The sequence below is a fragment of the Mangifera indica genome, chromosome 3, assembly GCF_011075055.1.
Source record: "Mangifera indica cultivar Alphonso chromosome 3, CATAS_Mindica_2.1, whole genome shotgun sequence".
Taxonomy (NCBI): Eukaryota; Viridiplantae; Streptophyta; class Magnoliopsida; order Sapindales; family Anacardiaceae; genus Mangifera; species Mangifera indica.
Window position 1 is genome coordinate 10225862 of NC_058139.1, and position 20931 is coordinate 10246792.

General features: G+C 35.4%; 2 protein-coding genes across 4 annotated transcripts; both read left to right on the plus strand.

Annotated features, from left to right (window-relative positions):
- Window positions 1-671: 671 nt before the first annotated feature.
- On the plus strand, window positions 672-8941 carry LOC123211249. Its single transcript, XM_044629853.1, has 6 exons — window positions 672-893; window positions 1238-2480; window positions 4063-4221; window positions 4705-5542; window positions 5703-8004; window positions 8625-8941. The coding sequence occupies exons 2-6, from the start codon at window positions 1328-1330 to the stop codon at window positions 8652-8654; spliced, it is 4482 nt and encodes a 1493-aa protein (XP_044485788.1). The 5' UTR covers window positions 672-893; window positions 1238-1327; the 3' UTR covers window positions 8655-8941.
- Window positions 8942-9410: 469 nt separating this feature from the next.
- On the plus strand, window positions 9411-15848 carry LOC123211670. 3 transcript variants are annotated; one of them, XM_044630479.1, is made up of 8 exons: window positions 9414-9698; window positions 9798-9830; window positions 10412-13351; window positions 13460-13541; window positions 13699-13765; window positions 14513-14698; window positions 14809-14869; window positions 15244-15848. In XM_044630479.1, exons 3-8 carry the CDS (start codon window positions 10675-10677, stop codon window positions 15495-15497), a joined length of 3327 nt encoding a protein of 1108 aa, XP_044486414.1. In that variant the 5' UTR covers window positions 9414-9698; window positions 9798-9830; window positions 10412-10674; the 3' UTR covers window positions 15498-15848. The 3 variants fall into 3 exon arrangements, with proteins under 3 accessions (XP_044486417.1, XP_044486414.1, XP_044486416.1); XM_044630481.1 differs by lacking the exon at window positions 9798-9830; XM_044630482.1 differs by lacking the exons at window positions 13699-13765; window positions 14809-14869; window positions 15244-15848 and having other exon boundaries at window positions 9411-9698; window positions 14513-14585.
- The last annotated feature ends 5083 nt before the right edge of the window (window positions 15849-20931 follow it).

The following is a 20931-nucleotide window of genomic DNA, read 5'->3' on the forward strand; positions in this document are numbered from 1 at the left end:
AACGATAAATTTCTCTTGTAGATATGGGCAAAATAAGAAAACAATTTTACAAATACTGAAAATATATATTATTTTACAATATTTTCTTTCTTGTCTTTAAATAAGAGATTTATTCATGTTCTTGGATGATTGGGCTACTTGTTGAAAAAACACGTGACCCTCCGAAAAGTGATTCTATTAAAATTTCCAAAGTAGTGCTATATGCACAATTCTATATATAAATAACGATATGTCATTATATAATTAGATAATTAAAAATTAAAGATAAAATAACACTTAATCATATAGTGACATATCGTTGTTTATTTACAAATTATACACATAATTTTATTAAAAATTTTCAAAAAATGAAAACCCTATAATCACATAAAAACTAAAAAGAAAAACAACCGAGGGAGCAAAGACATTATGTTTTCTTTGGTTACTTAAGTTCCCAAGTGTTTTTAATTTATGGTTTGTTTTAAGATTTTTTTTTTTTAAATATTAAGATCAAAGTAAAAATTATATTTAATTAAATTATATAATTACATTTGTAAAGAGTTGGTATGGTTAGGTATATTTTAAAAACACTTAAATCTATAGTTATTTTAATTAATGTCTCACCATTTAATCTACTTCGTTAAATCCTTAATTAATTAATTAATTTTTAAATTTTTTACTTTCTAAAACTCTTCTTTATTCTTACGCTGAGAGCGAACGCAAGGCGAATCCGAAAATACCAGCACTCACAGCTGACAGCACCCTCCTTTAATAGGGTTTATTTCTAAGGCCTTTATCTCTTCAGACTCTCACTCACTTCTTCATCAAACAAATTATTTTCAATAATTAAATTGATTAAAACACTCCTTTCAATATCTAGGGCTCGTTTTTGGATTCTCTCTATCGCTTGATTTGTAAGTATCGAATTTCTTCATCCATCTAATTTCGTTTCTTTCTTTTCGATTGCTCTGCCAATTTTAATCGTTTGTGTATCGTTGCTTAAACTTTTTTACGCTTTAGTTATATGATAATGAATACGGAGGAGTTATCTAGGGATTTGGAATTTGAATTGAACTGTGTTCAGGTTTCGGAAAGAGATGTAGAGTTAAAAATTGTTTTTTTTTTTTTGGTATCATGTGAACTCTAGTTTTATGCATTGGTTGCATTTCATTGGTGAATGAAGATATTTTGAATTGCTGTTAATTTTTCTGGTTTCTGAATGAGCTCATTTGTTTTGTTTTTTTGTAATTTTTTACAGGCTTGAGTTGAAGATTTTATGTGTATGACAAAGATTTGATATTAGCTCTGTTTTTGGGGGTTTTGTCACCGTATAAGTTTAAACATTGTGATGTATGGTCAAGGGAGTTATAATTCTCAGTTTGGGCAGGGTCCTAATGCTCCTGTGCCACCACCATACCAGAGGCAGCAGATGCCTGGTCCTCCTCCTCTTCTTCCTAATTTCCAACAAGGCAATGCAGCCCCACCTCCTTCTGTAATCCAACCCCCTGCCCCTCCTATGTATCAACATGCTCTTCCTGGCCCACCTGCTGGGGTTGGTCAAGTTCCACCCATCTCTATGCCTAACACAAGCCAAGCTTTTTCCACTTCGCACTTAGGGGCTCCAAAGATGCATCATTTGCCACCATCAGTACTTCCTCATCTTCCTAGACCATTACCTCTTCCTCCTCCTCGGCCAACAATATACAGTGGTCCAGTGCATATGCAGTCTCAGCAGCCTGGTGGTGTGCAAGATCTTCAGCGTATTCCACCCCCTCCTCCTCCAGCACCTACTTCTAGCTTTTTCACTTCCAGTTCATTCGGAAGTTTTGTGCAGTCCACAGGTGGAAACTATCGTCCCTCCATTGCTCCCTTCCCAGCACCACCTCCACCTTCTTCTCCTCCACCTATTCAACCTTCTCCACCCTCATCGACCTCTCCCTTGTTGTCTTCTATGCATCACCCAGTTGGTTCCAACTTGACCAATGTCCATGAAGCATCTGGCACTAAGTTCAGTACTTCAAGTTTTGTTGGTAGAAATTTGGCTACCAATGAGGGAAAACACGTTGGAGATGTTACTACCAGTGAGTACATAAAACAGGAAGGTTCTCTAGTTGGAGATAGTTCATCATTAGGGGGCCATGTGATATTGGATCTTCCTCCACCTCCAACTGTCCCACGAGAAGGAAAAGTTGTTCAGAAGATTGAAGAAGTATGCAAGCTTATTGCTAAGAATGGTCTTCGTTATGAAGATATGATTTGCCAAAATGAATCAGGAAATCCAGAGTATCAATTTTTATTTGCTGGTGATCCAGGAAGTGAAGCTGCAATTGCTCATGAGTATTACATGTGGATGAAGAAGAAAAATAATTTGGTTGGTAAATTGAATGGAGAAAAAATGGATTCACGGCTGAAGCCTTTGGTTTCCTTTTCAAGTCAAGCTGATAGTTTGGTGGTTGCACCTGGATCTATTTCACCTGCTGATTCGGACATGGAGATGGAAGGTAGGTTCATGTACTAAATATTTTCTGCTACATAATGTTTATAAGTCTTGGATATTTTCAATGTGCATGTGTAGAATCATGTGATGTTGGCTGATATCTGCTTTTTATATTTTCTTCTATCTTTCTTCCTCTTGGTTCCTAGCATGGTAGAAGACTAGGAGCATAAACTTCTGCTAACATGATATGCTGCTGGGCCTGGAAGGGCCCTGCATGAAATCTTTAGTAATTTAGGATTTGAAAAGATTGTGTCCAGTTGATCTGGTTGTTTGACATTCTAGCGATATGTCAGGTCTTCAGCATTTTCTTATTCATCCTAGGGTTTTGTGGTTTATTGTGTCAGGTGTGCTGAATTTAGGAGGATGTTGGGATAGAGAATGCTCTTTTGTACTCATGATTCCCTCAGCTCTAGAATATTATGCCCCCATAACCCTTCCTTCAAAGCAGGTTGGTAACTGCCTTACCTTATTTGGGGAGGAGTTTGAATTTTCATCAGGAGGAACTTGAATGATAGAGAAACCTTAGAGTTCCGAGTTTAGTTTTTTCATGGAGAAAATTCCCTTAAATGAATTGAGAGATGATGGGAGGATATGGTAGCTGAATAATTATTGTTCGTTCACGTGTAAATCCTATTTCAACTAGTTGATTAATGACCAATTTAATCAGATCTGGATGCAAAATATCATTGCAAGGATTATCACAGGGGACATATTTGAAGGCACTTTCCTGGTTACTATGAAAATGTGGACCACCTGTTCCTATATTGATATATATCTTTAATATTGTGATACAAATACTCTAGGTAGCCAAAATCTGGTGGGTTAGTGTAGTCTGATATAGCTTTAACTTTATAGTTGATTTTCAAGCATTTGGTAGAGGTTGCAAAGCTAAAGTACTGTGGAGATATGTAGTATTGGCTATTCTTTGGACAATTTAGCAAGAAAGAGACAGAAGCATCTTTGAAGAATTTGTGAGGATTACACCAATCTTTTATGGAACAAATCTTGAATGATGGCTTCCCGTTGGACCCTTATTTCAGATGAATTCAAGGACATTTCATTCTTCTTCATCCATTGGATTGGGAGGGGTTCTCAGGTTAGTTTTGTGTTTTGGGTGGTTATTATAGTTTTGACTCAATATTGATTATGTAGATGCCTTTTTTGGTAGCTAATTAGTATAAAATTTATAGATGACTTTTCTTAGCCATTTGGGTTTTGAGTTTTGTGTACAAGTTGTTTTCTTCTTGCAAATTATTTTCTTATTAATACAAGTTTTCTTTGTTTCTTGTGAAAAGAAAAAACTGTATCTGGTCTTGTATTAAGACTTTTGCCCACAATAAAATTTCATGTAATTGCTTAGTTTATTATAATTCATTTTATCACATTTAATTGCCCCATGTCACAATTTGATAATATTTCAGTTGAATGATTCCTGGTTAGTAGATATGAGAAAATGACATATGGTCTTGTGTTTTTAATTGTATTCATAGTTTTATTTGTGGTTAATGATTATCTGTGGTAATTGTAGGGGTTGAGATTTTACTCAAGTTTTTTTCTTTGTTTTCCTCTTTGTTGGTTGATTGAAGATGATATCACCCAGGCTGTTCATGACAAGGGGGGGAATTTCTCAGCTGAAGGTACAAACAACGAGTTTGAAATGGTTCAATGTGAGCTTGATGCTAAAAAGCAGTTACATGTACAGCAGATGTCAACATCTGGAGAAGTCTCATTCTCTAGCTCCGCCGGTCAGTTATTACTGTTATATTGATTCCTGTTTTCCATTATAATCAACTTGAACATCTGTAGAAGTCTCATTCTCTAGCTCTGCTGGTCAGTTATTACTGTTATATTGATTCCTGTTTTCCATGATAATCAACTTGAACATCTGTAGAAGTCTCATTCTCTAGCTCTGCTGGTCAGTTATTACTGTTATATTGATTCCTGTTTTCCATTATGATCAACTTGAGCATCTCCTTTTCCTTGTTCACTTACCCTCTAGTTTTGATTTGAATAATATCTCTTCGATAATAGTAATCCTTGTGTATTTAATATATCATTGCTAACCATTGCTGCAGAATGTTGATTGTTTTCCCTACCCATATTTTGTATTATTCCAGAAGGTTCCTATGATGTTTATATTATATTTCTTACTTTGCTATGTTAGTCACATAAGAATGACCTTTAAGTCTGTCACATGTTTGAAAAGTTTACTTTGTGTCAAAATACAGGGGAAAAGGTTGTTTCTAGTAATGACCAATTAGTGTTTGAGAGGCCACTTTCAAAAGTTTGTAGACCAGCAATTAATTCTGTTGATTTTGGGCTCTCTGCTAGCAATTTGAAGAAATCTGCCACACTATTAGCTCATGACAAAATTTCACCTGGGGTTGTAGCTGCTGAAGAGTTTAATCCGGATAAGAATTCTTCTCAGCTTATAAAAGGTGGTAGCCCTTTTAGACTTTCAAAAAGTCATGCTTCTGATGATGAATGTTTTGCTTCTATCAAGGATTCATCATCCCTTACGGTTGGAGCTACAAGTCTTCTTGGAAATTCTGGGTGCAATTTGAATTTAGATAGAGGTACCAAGAGTCATTGTGAAACTGAAAATGTGATTGGGCTGTGCGCCCGATTGAATGTGTCAAATAAATCTGCAAATTTTCCTGAAGTTTCAGGAAGAGAGTTTAAGGAGAGTGCCACAACATCGATTGCCGGCAAGACAACTGGTGAACATGTTGATAAGCATGAAAATCAAGCACCTATTAGCCAAGTTGAATCTCCTCGAGCTTTGCAGGAAAAAGATGGCTCAGTAGGGGCTTGTGTTGAAGCTTCTTTGAATAGTAAGTTCCAAAAGGAATATGAGGAACAAGGTGCAAAGTCTGCTTCCAATTTGCATAAAGTGGACAAATTTGGGAGATTGGTCAGGGAGGGTGCTAGTGACAGTGACTCTGAAGATCTACATTATAATGAGAGACAAAAGAAGCGAGGTAGAAGTCGAAGCCGGTCACCTCTTGATCAACGGAGGAGGAGGAGTCGACGGAGGAGAAGGGAGAAACGAAGCCGATCTCGGAGGTATTGACTTTATGACACTAATTTATTGGTTCATATTTAGCAGTTTTTCTATCATTGGGAATAATAATTCTTAGGTCTTTGTTGATGCTAGGGAGCTTTAGTTTGTCTCAAATTATAACCCGAGTTCATGATTCAATGTTAAATTTCTTGTTCTGTTTAGCTGGTCTCCCAGAAATCAAAGAAGCAGGAGCAGGTCTCCCAGAAAACGAAGAAGCAGGAGTAGGTCTCCCAGATATCGAAGAAGCAGGAGTAGGTCTCCCAGATATCGAAGAAGCAGGAGCAGGTCTCCTGTTTCTAGGCACATTGGAGACTTCTGTGGTGACAGCATGAGACGGGAAAGGGGCCAGATTCCAGAGTGTTTTGACTTCCGTCGAGGCAGGTGCTATCGTGGTGCATCTTGTCGGTATTTGCACCATGATTCTGACAAGGGTGCAGGGTCAAAGCACCACAAGAGCAAACAACAGTGCTTGGAAGTTCCACCCATTCTGGAGAACTCTAATATTTATGAAGACAAGAAGTCAAACTTGTCAAAAGCATCAGATATAGAGTATGATCAAGTCAAGATTACAGAAATGCAACACTGTCAAGATGTGCCTGGTAGCATTTCTGGTCAGTTAATTGAGTCTCACACAATTAAATCTGGAATTTCTAGAGAGGCAGCTGCCAAAGTGTTGGAAAAACAGTTTCTCAAAGAGCAGACAGAAGTGCCTATCACTCTCACTAATAAGATATGGCAGGAATCAATTGAGTCTCAACACCCAAAGTTGGTGGTTGGTTTTCCTCCATATGCTTCTCAGAAAGAGCCTTTTCTGGAGAAATCTATGGTTAAGCAATCTCAACCTAATCTATCAGATCCAGTGCCTCAAAATCCTAGCTGCCCACCTCATCTGACAGATAACTCTTCTGTTTCAGATTATGCTCCAGAGCAAACATCCACAACTTCAGTAAATAAATTTCCTGTTAGTGAAGCATTACAAAATACTTCAAACTTTAGACAGCATTCTCCTCAGCTGCCCCCTTCCCCACTTTCACAGGGTGTAACTACTCAACATATGACCCAGCCTTATGTGTTGCCCAACCAACAATCTCATTTCTCTGTATCATCAATTGCCTCTTGGACATCATTGCCACCACCACCACCACCACCACCGCTGGGAGTGTTGTCACATTTCCATCAGAGTCACTTGGCTTCTGGGGATGGTGCTCAAATTATTCCAAGACCGTACGCAGCTGAATTTCTTACTCATTCTCAGGTTGGTGATTTTCAGCAGCGGGTATACCCTTCAATGCAGGAGATGCATCAATCTCTCTCACACGCAGAAGATTATAGGTTAAAGCCTCTGCCCCCATACAACTTGACACAACTTCCGACAATGGGTACAAATGTTTCTTCCATGGCTCAGGGTGAAAATCAGCCTCAAGCTTCACCCTTTTCACTGGAATTACCTGCAAACAGAATGCAAACTTTTCCTGGTGACAAATTGCTTCCAGGTGAACATTTAAAGTCAGCTTCTCAGATTCATCCTTACCTGCAGCAACAACAGCCACCCTATGGTGTGCACCACCTGGCATCTGCCAATTCTTCTTCCGTATATCCTCCAGATCTTCAGGAAACAAATCAAACATCTCACCTGCCTGATTTGAGAGGATCAAGAAATTCCACTCACTATGGCCCTTATGCATCTACCTTGGTGCAGCCACTGAACTCCAAATTCAGTTCTGATGTTTCAAGGCGAGAGCAAGACACAAGCCACTTTAGTAAGCATGTTGCTCCTTTCGGTTTGAGTAATGCTCAGGTTGATGGGCAAAATATTGGCAGTGCTGGATCAAGACAAGCAACTACCTCACCAAATTCTGCGAAGGATGTTGGACAGAATTTTCCTAGGTCTGGTGGTGATCAGTACGATCCTCTTCTTGATAGCATTGATCCATCTTCAAACTTCTCCAAATCCAAGGAACATAATTATGCTCAAAAGTTAGAAGCCAGCAGTGACTCTGACATCATGTTGAGGCACAGTGGCTCAAACAGACCATTTGATGTGAAAGAAAACAAGAAGAAGAAAGAGGTTGCCACTGCTGTGGCGGATGAGGAGTATGGTGAGACTGCTGATGCTGAAGTGGGGGCTGTTGAGAATGATAGCCCTAGCAATCCTACTCATGCAGCCAGCATTCCTGCAGGTGAGATTGAGATCGACCAGATGAAGTCCCCAGGGAAGAGCAGGAGGAATAAAGAGTCCCATTCAATGAAGCTTTTCAAGGCTGCCCTTGCAGATTTTGTAAAGGAGGTTTTGAAACCATCTTGGCGGCAGGGTAACATGAGTAAGGAAGCATTCAAGACCATCGTCAAGAAGACTGTTGATAAAGTCTCAGGAGCCATGAAGAGTCATCAGATACCAAAGTCTCGTGCAAAGATAGATCAATACATTGACTCATCACAGCGGAAACTCACAAAACTTGTCACGGTATTTCTTTAGTTTAGTCTGTTTTGTTGCTGCATGGGTATCATGTGATGTGGTTGACAGATAGGAAGTCACACCTACATGCATAGACAGCTTTTGGTTTAAAATTTTTCACCATCTTTTATTGTGGTAGAGGAAAAAGAAGTGATATTCGGAGTTTCATCTAGATGCATTGGCTTTTTGACATTAAAACTCTCACATAGGACTTTTTCTGTACTGAAGGTCCCATTGCCTTAGGTTCTTCATTCATGAGAATGTCAACTTGTTTCTGAGAGGTCTGATTCTGATTTCTGATTGTCCAAACTGAATGTTCATTTAGTAGTATACCCGGAGTACTGTTTCATATGTCTTTAGTTGTGTCATTTTCTCCCACCAAAAGGAAAAAAGATAAAAGAAACACATAGATGGACAAAATGTAAGTGAATGCAAATATGGCCAGCCATATTTGTAGGTAACCTGCGTTTGTTATGTATAGAACGATTGCCTATTATTCATATCATGTAAGGTCTGATGAGAGAGTTTGGTTTAATTCAAAAATCAGTTTAAAATTCTTAATGGCTTCTACATGGTAAAGAACTTCGACTAGATACTGATGTATGTGATGCTTTGATCTTGTCTTGTAGGGCTATGTCGACAAGTATGTCAAAATGTGAGCATTGGTAGGTGTTATCCCAGCCGACAACAACTCTAGATAATTTGCGAATGTTTTGGCAGTGAATGCGGTGGTGTGACAATGGATAAAATTTTTTCAGCTCATTGATAGAATATGGTTTCTCTGTTGTAAAGTTTGTACTCAATACATTCAGGTCAAAGTTCTTGATGCTTATATCGAAACTTGGCCGAGTTCTGAGCATGTTCCAAATCATGTACTTAATGTTCCAAAAGTATTGGTTAATTAGTAACAGCAAAGTTGAAAGAAAGTAAATTAAATTTCTGGGCAGTTTTTATTGTTCAATTTTTTTTTATTTTGCAGTGACACAATGCAGCTGGATTGAAATATTGACTTTTAAATTGCTGTGTATTATTTTAGGGGAAATTAATTAACTTAACTAGTCTTCATCATCTCACTTCCAACTGTTTTAATCAGATTCTCACAAAAAATCGACAAAATCAAATAAGAAACTTGACCGAATTTAAGAATGAAGATGCATGTCAGTCTAATATATATTTAATCACTCTCTAGCAAAGACAATATCCGGAGAAGGAGTAGGGAGAGACACTTGTTAGAGAGAGAGAGAGAGGGTTGGAAAAACTTGCTGGAAAATGCAAAATTTGAAAGAAAAATATTGTAACTTTTTAAAGTTTAATTTAAAAAATTTATTAATTTTATAAAATTCAGAAAAAATTTACTAATATTTTATTATTTTTAATATATTATTAATTAAATAATAATTTTAATTATTTAGGTTAATTTTAACTGTAGGAGTTTGGTCTTCAAATCTACTATCAAATTGTTTACGCAGAAGGAGATAATAAACCCTAATTTACGAACAACCCAACCCCAATGTGTTCGGCAACAGGGCTTACATTCACCCACGCTGGTTACGGTACCAAAATACTCTTATCCTAAATTTCCTAATTAAACCTATCTGTTGCCCAGCGACGCAACACAAAACAAACGCACCAACTTATAACTATATGTTAATGAGTTCTTCAATTTTTAATCGTCCTTCAGATGTCATTCTCTGCTCCTTCAGGTTTTACCTTTTCTCTGTTATCTTATTATGATTCTATGCTTGTTTCTGAGTCTTGTTTGCTTTTTTGATTGATTGATTGCTTTTGTTTATTAAATGCAGCGGGAAATTAGCAAAATGAATTGGGAATTTAAAGTAAGTGTTGGGTTTCAGATTTTTCAAGATGATTTGTTTGCAGTTAAATTGAGTGGAGATGAAACTATGCTGTTGATTCTTATATTAATTAGTACTTTTTACTTAGTTAAGCTTGTGCTAATCGTGTTCTGTTATAGTTAAGATCTTCAGCTTGATTGGTGAATGGTCATTTTAAGTGGGTTCTGTTTTATGTGTGTTTTTGTGGTGTTCAGTGGTGTATTTAGTTAGCTTTGGCTTGATACTTATGTTGTTTTTGAAACTTCAATGAAAAATGGCGTGTTGATATTTGGTCAAGAATAAAAAGATAAAGCGCGTAAAGTTGTTCTAAAAATATAGTGATATTAAAAAGGTTTATATAAAGTGTGGAAATTAGTGGAAAAGGGTGGCCTGAGATTAAGTCTTTTTTTTAATCTGAATGGACAGTGTGATGTTAATTGTAGTTTGGCATCGATTTAACAAATTAAGGGAATTTTACTGGTTTTTATCTTTGTGGATTGCTTATAACTTTGGGCAGTTGTGGAAACTGCTGCTTGATAAAAAAGATCCAAACAGAATAATGGTTTCAGTTGATTATTTTGCAGGTAATTCCTGAGCAAAGGTGGACAAGATTGCTAGGAATATATAGAGAAGAAGAAACTTCCGCATCCCTCTAAATAGTTTTTGAAGAGGTTGCAAAGGAGGCCTTGAATTATTTGGAGATGATTTTATTAGGAACCAAATAATGAGGGAATGTCCCTAAATGGGTATGCTGAAATGTCTGGGAGATTCTAAATTTATTCAGTGGGGACTGTGTATTGTTCAAGAAAAATAAAATATATGGTCTGTGGTTAGTGTCACTGTGGTGATGGTTTTGAAGATGACATTATATAAAGGAGAATCAAGTTCATTTATGGCAGAGAGGAAAAGGGAAATGGGGAATGAGGTGCATAATGCTTTGCGTAATAATACTGATAGAAGTAACAATTGTCCGGTGGACACTTCTTTTGTGCATGAGTTTTCACTGGAAAGAGATTCACATGTAGAATCTGCAGTTAGTATTGGCTCAGAGTCTGGCTTGACAGAGGCTCTGTCTAATTCCAATTTGAATTGTTTGAAGAGGAAAAATAAAAGAAGGAAGAAGAAGATAAAAAATGCTCCTAAGATTGATAATATAGATGTTGATCTTCAGGGAGTTACTTCTGAAACAATGACTGCTCCCTTCAGAACTGAGGCTCCTGTTGATGTGAGCACAATGAAGATTTCTGAAACTTCTCCGTTTGAAATAGATGTTATCATTGATATGAGCACAAAGATGGATTTGGTTGCTACTCCTGCTAAAGGAGGGAGCTTCTTAAATAATTTTAATAATAGTAATAATGATGCAAGTCATGATTATCCTGAGGGAGCTTCTTTAATGCAGGATACTCTATTGAGTAGAGATTCATATGTAGAATCCATGGTCAAAACTGGTTCACAGTCTGGTTTGTTGGAGGCACAATCTAATTCCAATTTGGATTGTTTGCATATTGAGAAAAAGAAAAAGAGGCCGAGGAAGAAAAAGAAGCTTAATGCTCCAAAAACTGATGATATAGATGCTAGTCTTCAGGAAGTTACTTCTGAAACTATAACTGCTCCCTTATTGACAGAAGCATCTGTTGATGTGAGCATAAAGAAGATTCCTGAAACTGCTTCCAGTGAAGTGGAGGTTATGTGTGATGCAAGACCAGAGATGGATTTGGTGGATACTCCTGTTGAAGTAGGGAGCTTCTTAAATAATAACAATAATGATACAAGTCATGATTTCCCTAAGGGAGCTTCTTTAATGCAGGATATTCCACTGGGAAGAGATTCACATATAGAATCCATGGTTAAAATTGGTTCAGAGTCCGGTTTGATAGAGGAACAATCAAATTCCTATTTGGATTGTTTGCATAATAAGAAAAGAAAAAAGAGGCCGAAGAAGAAAAAGAGGCTTAATGCTTCAGAAACTGATTATATGGATGTTAATCTTCAGGAATTTACCACTGAAACAATTACTGGTCCCTTAGGAACAGAAGCTTCTGTTGATGTGAGCAGAAAGAAGGTTCCTGAAACTTCTACCGGTAAAGGAGAGGGTATGTATGATTCAAGCACAAAGACAGAATTGGTGGCTACTTCTATTAAAGAAGGGAACTTTTTAAATAACAATAATAATACAAGTTATGATTCTCGGAAGGGAGCTTCCTTAATGCAGGATATTCCACTGGGTAGAGATTCATATGTAGGCTCCATTGTTAAAATTGGTTCAGAGTCTGGTTTGATAGAGGAACAATCTAATTCCAGTTTTGATTGTTTGCATAATGAGAAGAGGAAAAAGAGGCCAAAGAAGAGAAAGAGGCTTAATGCTCCAAAAACTGATTATATGGATGTTAATCTTCAGGAAGTTACTACTGAAACAAATACTGGTACCTTAGGAACAGAAGCTTCTGTCGATGTGAGCAGAAAGGTTCCTGAAACTGCTACTGGTGAAGTAGAGGGTATGTGTGATACAAGCACAAAGACAGAATTGGTGGGTACTCCTGTTAAAATAGGTCCGATGAATATGAGTCGTGGACAGAGAAAGAGGCTGAGAAAAAAGAAACTAAAGGAGAATCGTAATGATTCTGTGACAACGGATATGTTTGCAGAAAGGGACTCATCCTTACAGCTGCCAGTCAACATAGGCTCAAGCAATATCTCAATGGAGAAACAACCTAATGAGGATATTGGTTTGTTACTGGAAAAGAATGAGAGGAATAAGGAGGGTGATGGTCATAAGGACTCTGAAAATAATAGTCCAGCTACTCTACAAAGGACTAATGGTCAGCATTTTGGAAAAGAGGATGTGAAAATTTCTCCAAAAGGGTTGGATTTGGATTCAATGAAGGGAGATTTCCACCTCTCTAGAAATCACATTTGTTTTCAGAAGAGTACAAATCTGATGGAGAAACAATATCTTCCTTCTGAGAATTATGTTGATTCTCATGAAAAATGTGATGCTAAGAGCTCTCGTAGGAAGAGAAAGAGAAAGAGAAAATTCTCTAAGTCTTCGGTTAATAGTTCAGACTGCATAATGAAGAATGTGTCTGTACTATTAGAAGGGTGTCTCGAAGATAAAAACATAGAGAAAGCAGGGGAGGTCAAGATTACAGTGCAGAAAGCATCTGGTAAGGACGGTGGTTCTGTTCAAAGTTCATCTGGTTCCAAAGAAAAAACTTCTGATAATATATCTGATCATCATACAGTCTGCAAGCATCTAAAGCAGAAAAATGTGAATTTAGAGATCAAGACCAAAGAAGTATCTCCTTCATCACATTTGGTTATAAAAGATGATTGTACTGTAAATGAAACTAATAAAGAAGGGAATCATCAACATTCATCCCACTCTGTTCCCATAAGAGCATGTATTGGCCATTCGAAAAAGAAGCTTCTTGTACTTGATGTGAATGGAATTCTCGTACATATTACTCAACAGCCTGTTCATAAGGGATGGAAGCCACACTTTGTAGCATCAAAAAAAGCAGGTTAAAATTGAAATTTAGTAATTGTTTTTGGTTGACATGTTTAAATTTAATCTGTTTTAATATTATGTCATTCATTAACTCTAATGTGAATTTTTTGTATCTTTCCAGTATTTAAGAGGCCATATTGCTGTGACTTTCTGCAATTTTGCTTTGAGAGATTCAATGTGGGAATTTGGACCTCAAGAATCAAGTATTCTTTAATCTGTGACTGATTGTAGTTATTCCTCCATTTACTTTTTGTAGTTTTGGTCTTTCTTTCAAAAGTATTTCCTTATGCTTTTTCTACAGAAATCACACAATGATTAATAATCCATGGCATGCTTTTAATATGTTTCTCTGTCTTGTAGGAAGAATGTTGAGAGAGTGGTTCAATTTCTTTTGGGTGGTTTCAAACATCGTTTGCTTTTCTGTTGGGTAATCCATTTATCAACTTTTCTTATGATCTCCTATGATCTAAATGTCGCCAAGTACCAGCAACATAACTCAAGTGTGTTATAAAGAGAAAAAATAATAACCATATATTCATTTAGTGAGATCATACTTTTATTTCCCATCAGCTACAGTCAGAATATCCCAAAGGACCCAAACTAAGAAAATCCAACTCTATATGTGGTATTTCTGTAAATTGTGTCCGTCACTGTGCCACTTTCATAAACTTTTGTTGCTTTCCTCTCTTGTTTTCAATTTATATATGTGTGCATGCATTTGCTTTGGGGCTGGGGCGATAGTTTCATGTGACCTTAAAACTCAACATAATTTAATCAGCTTGTACAGCTTCACTATTGACAGTATCTCAAAGTATGTCCATGATTCTGCAAGATCACTATCAAATAGATCTGTCGTATTTCAGGCTTTTTCTTAAGATACTTATGTCTGATGCTATCAGATTTCAAAGAGGAGAATGATAAATACTTTTGGATTTAATCAAAGATATTCGTCTCAGTCAACATAAGACACTTTCATTTTTATTAGGCTGGCTTCTTTGACCTTAAACAAGTCCCTCAGTATGTCTCCATGCATTTATGTTATTTTTTAAGGACATCTTTTGAATGATGTTGCTTTGATATCTGCGGGTTTTCTAACTCTGCTGCAGTCAAAATAATAATTATCTGGCCGACCACATTTGAGTTCTTTTGATAACTGAGGAATCTATATGTGCAGGATGCATCCCACTGCAGAAAAACTGGGCTCTTCACAATTGAGAATAAGAAGAAACCCCTCATTCTGAAGGAGTTAAAAAAGTTGTGGGTGAAAGCAGAGCGAGATCTCCCATGGAGAAAGGGAGAGTATAATGAAACAAATACCTTGTTGGTAGATGATTCACCATATAAGGCCTTACGCAATCCAGTAAGTATCAAACTACATTTCTGCTATTTCATTTGCAGTATCACTTTTTAATACTTTAGATCATATTATTATTATGGTGCTAATCTTCATATGTATCACTTCTTTTTTAGGCTTACACTGCAATATTTCCCTATTCATACCAGTACTGGGATACTGAAGATAAATCATTAGGTAAGCCATATCAAATGGTGATGGGGTGTTTTCTGCTTTTAATATATGCAGTGCACCAGCTGGTAGATTACGTTACAGGCTTTCGCCAAATTGACAACAGGAAGGATAGTCAGTTGGGGTTGATCTTGTTTATATTTCTTCTTGAAGTTGAATTCGCCCTTGTGCATATCTTGTCTTATCGTCGTTTGTTATATTGCATCTGGTCCCTGGTTACTGGGTTTCAACTCTACTGGTTTCCTGTCAATTTCATTTCATATTAGTATTGCAGTTGCTTAATTCTTATTTGAGTTCATGCATTTCCTTATCTGCAATTTTTTTATTGTTTTTGTGGCAAGTATGCCCACTGATATGCTCTCTAATATGTTTCACAACAGGACCAGGTGGTGATCTTCGGGAATATCTAGAACGGTTATCACATGCTGAGAATGTTCAAGAATTCGTTAGACAAAATCCATTTGGTCAACCACCTATTAATGAATCAAATCCACATTGGAGATACTATAGCAAGGTGTTCCGCACCAGGTCAAACCGAACTCGTTACATTAGCAATACTTCCATTGTTAATACTAATGAAGGTCAGCAGATACGCCAGCAAACACTTCTCCGAATTATTTCTGATCCCCAGTGACAATAGTCAAGATACTTGTAGGAAATTCTGTGATTGAGCAAACTAATCCAGGATATTCACCATAGGCGAATTGATTATCTAAGGGTTTTTTTTTCATCACATTGGATTTTCTTTTAGTCTATAACCAGAAGCGAAATTGTACCGGGTGGCATCAGACTCCCACATGAATTCATTTTTGTTGTCCTGAGCCCTTGATTCTTGATTTTTATCACATGTTTACATTTTAAAGTAACACACTGATATTTATTGACAAATTTTGTGAGCAAAGAAGCTCGGATAAAGTTGTATCAGTTTGTTTGATTTGGCACCAACTGTTGTAGTAACAAGATAAGGTTTTTGGTTGGGGTTTAATCTTCTCTACACCAGCTTTCCAATCTTCAAGTACACAATGTTTTGATGTACCAACAGAAATTTCATGCTGAATCTTCAATTATGATTCAAGATTTTGTTTTTTCCTACGCTTTCATAGTAATTGCCTCTGTTTCGTACACATGTATTGTTTCTTAAGAGTCTGAAGAAAATGCTTGTGGTCTGAGAGTAAATGAGATGCTACTGCCACTGGTTTGAAATTGGAAAGCGGCTAATCCTTTCTCCCTCTATGAATTGCTTGTGCAGAATGTAGACAACATTAATGGTGAATTTAGAGCACCTACTATCAAACGGTTGCAAGTTCTAGTCAGTAGGCAATGCTACAATAATTCTTCCCCTTTTTTCTATTTTCTAAGCCCTTTAGAATGGCTTAACTAGAGTTTCAAACAAACAAACAAACCTTACCCGTACATAGCACCATGTCAGCTGGCAACGCCAAAGCCACCCATTGAACCCACTTAATTCCTTGCCACCTTCCTCACTGTCACCATCATCTTCTTCGTTCAAGTAGTTGGTATATATTACCCGACCACTCCCCTCATGTGCCCCAATAATACCACAACTATACATAACATCTAACATCAACACTTGATTAATGAATGAGATAGATTTTAAGTATGAAAGTAAAAGTTTAAATTCCTTTTTATGATGCCTATCTGATACAATAATTGTAAGGTCAGTCACTAGATATAGAGTTTTACTTATTTAATGTAGTTAATTCAATCTTAAAAAGATGATCTGACTTAAATAAGGTTTATTTGTTATCAAAAAATAAAAAAAAATAACAATACTTTTTTTTCAATATACATATATATATGATAATAGTTTAACTTCTTTCTTTACACATATAAATTAATACTGATAACATTTGTTCAATGCGTATTTACATTACAATAGTTCAACATCCATCAACTAGTTTGACATCGCTTGCAAATCTATGACTTTGATATTATGATAAATATGATCAAGTAGATTTTCAATCTCAAAACTTGTCCAACCACATATATAGGTCATATAATTGAGATTTATTCAACTTTGCACGTCAATTATTGCTGTTGCCCTACATCATATGTTTGTAGGAATGAGTAGATACCCATTATACAAGCTTCCATGTGGCTTAACCTACTTTAGTTATGATCATGCTGTATTGTTTAAATTATTCGCAGCTCAAAGGCCCCACCGGGGCTTGTTTTTGGCCCACCATAATAACTACCAAAATTGTAATGCTTGGGGCCATTCACAGCTAAGAGAAAAGCCCGTTGAACTCATTTGATATTAGACTAGACTGACTAATAATCAAGAAAGAAAACGAAGCTTGGGTTGTTAGGTACTCATTTATTCATTAATACATGAAATGGGTGGTTGATTATCAACCAGTTGGAGGGCATGTGTCATTAGATGCTTTTAGATTTTGATAATCTGACAATTTGATTGCATGACTTGGCTTCATTTCACTTCCTCTCTTAGGACTTGTCCGCTTCTGACAAACCCTAATTAACTTCCATATTTCAATTTGCTAACCCATTGATTCATATGTTAAACCCTTTTGATATTCACCAAAGCTTGAGATTTGGTCCCCACTTGATTGGTGGAAGATGATTACCATAATCTTCCATGCAATATTACTTAATACATATAATTATCTCTTTAAGGATACATCATTGGTGTAATTAATTAGATAGCTTACAAACTCTATATATATATATATTCGCTTGAACAATCACTTTCCTTGCTTTCCATGCTTGTATTTTACAAGAAACTTAATGGGGAAAGAAAATCAAGGGACCCCAACATGAGATATTCTTCTTTTCAATCAATCTAAAATACTTTTTGGAATGGATAAACTTTCAAGAGGGTTTGATCCCACAAAGTTGATTATGCATTCTCCTGCATGCCAACCACTCATTTTTATGTCAATCCACAAATGATGATTTGGCTGACATGAATTTGTGCTAAAAAGAAGGCATAATGGGGCAATCAAGGAAGATGAAATTTAATGAAAGAGTGGACATTAACTGGTTTCTTAGAACATGGGTTATGATGATAGAGATATGTTAGTTGGTTTTGCCTAATGGAGTTGAAGCATAGCACATGTGAACGTGATTTCTGCGGTTTGCATGTGGGGATGCCCTTGCATCCATCTTCCTCAATCCATATCCCTGTCACCTTTTCAATCACTTCAAGTTTATATATATATGGGAAGAAAGGAAATCATCCAATCTTCGTCTTTGGTGGGCACTAATTTTTCATCCTTATATTATCAATATAATTTGAGTAATATATTATATATATACACTTTTAAGTGCATAATTAAATATACATACAATATATTATTATATGATTATATGTTATTTTATCTTTAATTCAAAACACTCAATCATACGATAACACATAATTTTTATATTTAATTATATTATAAAATATGTGTGGATATAATTTCACCTTATAACAATGAGAAAAATTCAATCAAATATTTTTAAATCGAAAAAGATAACAAACTTTTATCTCTCAATAATGAGAGTTTGGATTTTAATGAAAAGAGACCTTTAAACTTTTAGAATGATTTCAAATGTAGATTATAAAGACAATAATTTCACATGGAGAAAAGTTAGGTAAAAATAACATATTAACATGTCACATTCTTGAGCATGTAAATAAGACAAGATTGCATTAAATCAATGCCACTTTTTTTTTTATTATAAGCATTTATTACCTTTAAGAAATTATACAACACCACACAAAACTCATGGAGATGCTCAACATAGGCCACTTTTGGGCTTTTATTTTCTTGTTTCTATATGATGCAAACAAAATAATTCTCACCAAAAACAAATAAAATGTTAATCATATTATATGTCTAATTGCTAATTAATGATGACTCTTCCACCCATAATGACCCATTGATTCTCATTCAATCTTCTTAATCATATCATCTTCATCCTTGTCAAATTATAAACATATGTTAAAATCAATAATATTTTTTATAATATTGAAAGATAAACTTAAAATATTCTTTTGATGCAATTTTATGTACATCAATTAGAAATACATAATATTGAGAATATATGTACATTAATTAGAAATACACAATAATGAATCTTGTTTAAAAGAGATAATAATAAAGATTAAAATTAATGATGTAATTTTGTATATACTATATGATGTAGATGAATGATGTACACAAAGTAAGTTGCATAGTGGAGATAGGATAGTTTTCTAATCCTAATTTGGTAATTAATTATTGTTTTCTTACGTAAATATATGAATAAAATATAATCTAACAAATCACTGCCTCTAGTTGAAGGACTTCTTCTTGTACACCAAACTAAATTGAGAATATCCCTGATTACATTCATATGGCTTGTCACTTCAAAACAAATTATTGTCTTTTTTTAATGTCGTTTCATGAATTTTAATTTATGAGAAGTTTTATTATACAAGGCATTCTAACCTCAACATGATGATAAAGGCCAAATGACAATTTTTCACCAAGATTTGGTGCAAATCTAACATTCTATTCGTTAACTATTAAAAATCTTAATACCTACTCATTTGTTAAATTTTATTATTACTATTAAAGGTAAAATTATTATTTAATAAAAATATTTTAAAAAACTAAAAAATTATCACATTTCACCCCCTAGGTTTAAAAACTAACAAATTCCTTCCACCCAAAGTTTAAAAAACTTCATTTCTCTCCTAAGGGTTTTCCAACACATTATTGGCGGTCAGAGACGACGTTCTCCCTCCCTCTTGGATTCTCTTTCAACCGCGCTCTATTTTCAACTATTATCTACTGATGAAGACAACTCATCGTCGTCGCCTCTTAGACGACAATGATGCATTGTCTTTATCTCTAACAAAGAGGAATTACATCTTTATCTGGAGATGAAGACACGTCTTCATCAGTCGCTTTCTTGAGTCGGTGATGGTTGGGAACATAATAGGAGGGAGAGAGAACGTAGCCGTCATTGCCACCAGACGCCAATAATGGTGGCTAGAAAAACTCTAGGGGGAATGTTCATTTTTCAAACTTTGGATAAAGGTATTTATTAGATTTTTAAACCTATGAGAGAAATGTGATAATTTTTGTTTTTTTTTTAAATATTTGCATTAAATAACAATTTTACTTTTGACAATAATAATAAAATTTAATAGACAACGGATATTTAAATTTTTTATAGTTAACAAGTGAAAAGTTAGTTTGCACCAAACCTTGGGTGGGCAATAGTTCATTTGGCCTTTGATAAAACATAAGAGTGGAGATGGGCAACCATATGGCTAAGAAATCTGACAAAGAATTCCTAGTTTTTGCATTACACTTCTTTCTGTTATCATAATAATTTTAAATTTTTGGTACCCTGAAGATACAACCTAGATATTGCGAGGACAACAGCCATTGGGTAAATAATTAAACTTGTTATTGAGCTTGTGAATTTACCAAAGTAACCTATTCAGAGTCTTGAAATCAATCATTCTGGAATAATTAAATAATTAATTAAAAAGATGGGAAAAGGGGTTAGGAGTTCTTGATTTTGGACATAATGGTCTCCACTTATGGTTGGTTTTGTTTTTATTATCAATTTATTGTATTATTCTCAACTACTTTTACAAACTAAATTTTGAGAATTGACAATTTGGACCCAATTTAGCTTCATAGCGATCTCATTATTGGATTAATGGAACTTAACTTTATGCCCATTTCACCAATAATTCTATGCTAATTTTTAGGGACTGACTAAAACAGAAATTACTAGGTTACTAATAATTATTAATATATCTTTAATTTATGCTTTTAATACAAAATTTAAAATAATCCCATCTGCCTAATCTTTAAGTCCCTTTATCTGTTTCTTTGTCTTTTTGTTGATGGAGACTTTGCTTGCTTATATTATTCTTGTAGCATGTAAAGAATCACTAAGCATGATCCTAGTGGGGGGCTAGCTTCAATTCACAATGCAGACCCTTTCAAAATATTGTGAAAGAGTTGCCTTATGTTGCACCTAATAACATTAAAATATGAAATTTCTTATTAAATTCTCTACCTAATACAAATATGTAGCCT